The sequence below is a fragment of the Corapipo altera genome, unplaced genomic scaffold, assembly GCF_003945725.1.
Source record: "Corapipo altera isolate COAL_440 unplaced genomic scaffold, ASM394572v1 61125, whole genome shotgun sequence".
NCBI lineage: Eukaryota > Metazoa > Chordata > Aves > Passeriformes > Pipridae > Corapipo > Corapipo altera.
In genome coordinates this window covers 7,756-8,897 of record NW_020885859.1, presented here as the reverse complement: position 1 = coordinate 8,897, position 1,142 = coordinate 7,756, and the positions used below count along the sequence as shown (strand labels likewise).

Below are 1,142 nucleotides of genomic sequence, written 5' to 3'. Positions count from 1 at the left end.
GGTTTGGGTGGGAAGGGATCTTTTAAGTTCATCCTGCTCCAAAGGGCACCTCCCACCCGCCACGGGCGGCTCCAGGAATTCCTCTGGAAAAACTTTGGCTCCCAGCTTCCCCCCCCAGGGCCCTTTTCTTGCCCCAGAGGAGGAAAAACCACCTGTGCCATAAAACCAAAGCGCTGGAGTTTATTCCTTCCCCCAAAATAATCCCCCCTGCACCCCGATAAAGAGAAGGAGACTCTCCCGACAATCCCACTCATCCCATTCCCACGGGACCGGTGCTCGGGGAGTGGGGGTGGCCTTTCCCTGGCAGCTCTTTCATGGAACCCCAAAGGTCGGAGGAGCCCTCCAGGGTCGCCCAATCCAAGATTTTTTACCCCCCCTCCCCTGTGACAAACCCATGGGCGGGGGGGGGGAGGAGCCCCCAGCGGGCGTTTTCCCAAGCCCACCCCTCCGGAATTCCCAGGAACCTGCTGCTCCCGGACGGGGTGCCCCCGGAGCGGCAGTGGGCACGCTTCTACGTCAAGGTGTACCGGGCCGAGGGGCTGCCCAGGATGAACACCAGCATCATGGCCAACGTCAAGAAGGCCCTCATCGGGGAGAACAAGGACCTGGTGGACCCCTACGTGCAGGTGGTGTTTGCGGGGCAGAAGGTGAGAAAGGGGGGGGGACACGGGGAGGGGACACAGGGAGGGGACACGGGGAGGGGACACGGACGGGACCGGCCGTGTACGGGGTTCTGGGTTGTTTTGGGGATGCTGGCATGTGTGTGGTGTCATTTTGTTATCCTTGGTTGTCCTGGAGATGTTGGGATGTGTGTGGTGTCATTTTGTTATTCTTGGTTGTCCTGGAGATGTTGGGATGTGTGTGGTGTCCCCTTGTTATCCTTGGTTGTTCTGGAGATGTTGGGATTTGTGTGATGTCCCCTAGTTTTTCCTGGAGATGTTGGGATGTGTGTGGTGTGCCCTGGTTGGTCTGGAGATGTTGGGATGTGTGTGGTGTGCCCTGGTTTTCCTGGAGATGTTGGGATGTGGGTGGTGTCACTTTGTTATCCTTGGTTGTTCTGGAGATGTTGGGATGTGTGTGATGTCCCCTGGGTTTTCCTGGAGATGTTGGGATGTGTGTGATGTCCCCTAGTTTTTCCTGGA

The 1,142-nt window shown here is 57.8% G+C and overlaps 1 protein-coding gene across 1 annotated transcript in view; it reads left to right on the top strand.

Moving 5' to 3' along the window:
- Window positions 1–460: 460 nt before the first annotated feature.
- The window catches only part of LOC113940853 (otoferlin-like), a gene marked incomplete at both ends in the record, with an annotated part of 7,406 nt that continues 6,724 nt past the window's right edge, over window positions 461–1,142 (top strand). Inside the window, one exon of the mRNA XM_027632006.1 lies at window positions 461–647. Coding sequence (XP_027487807.1) covers window positions 461–647 — 187 coding nt within the window. The remainder of the gene's footprint in view (window positions 648–1,142) is intronic.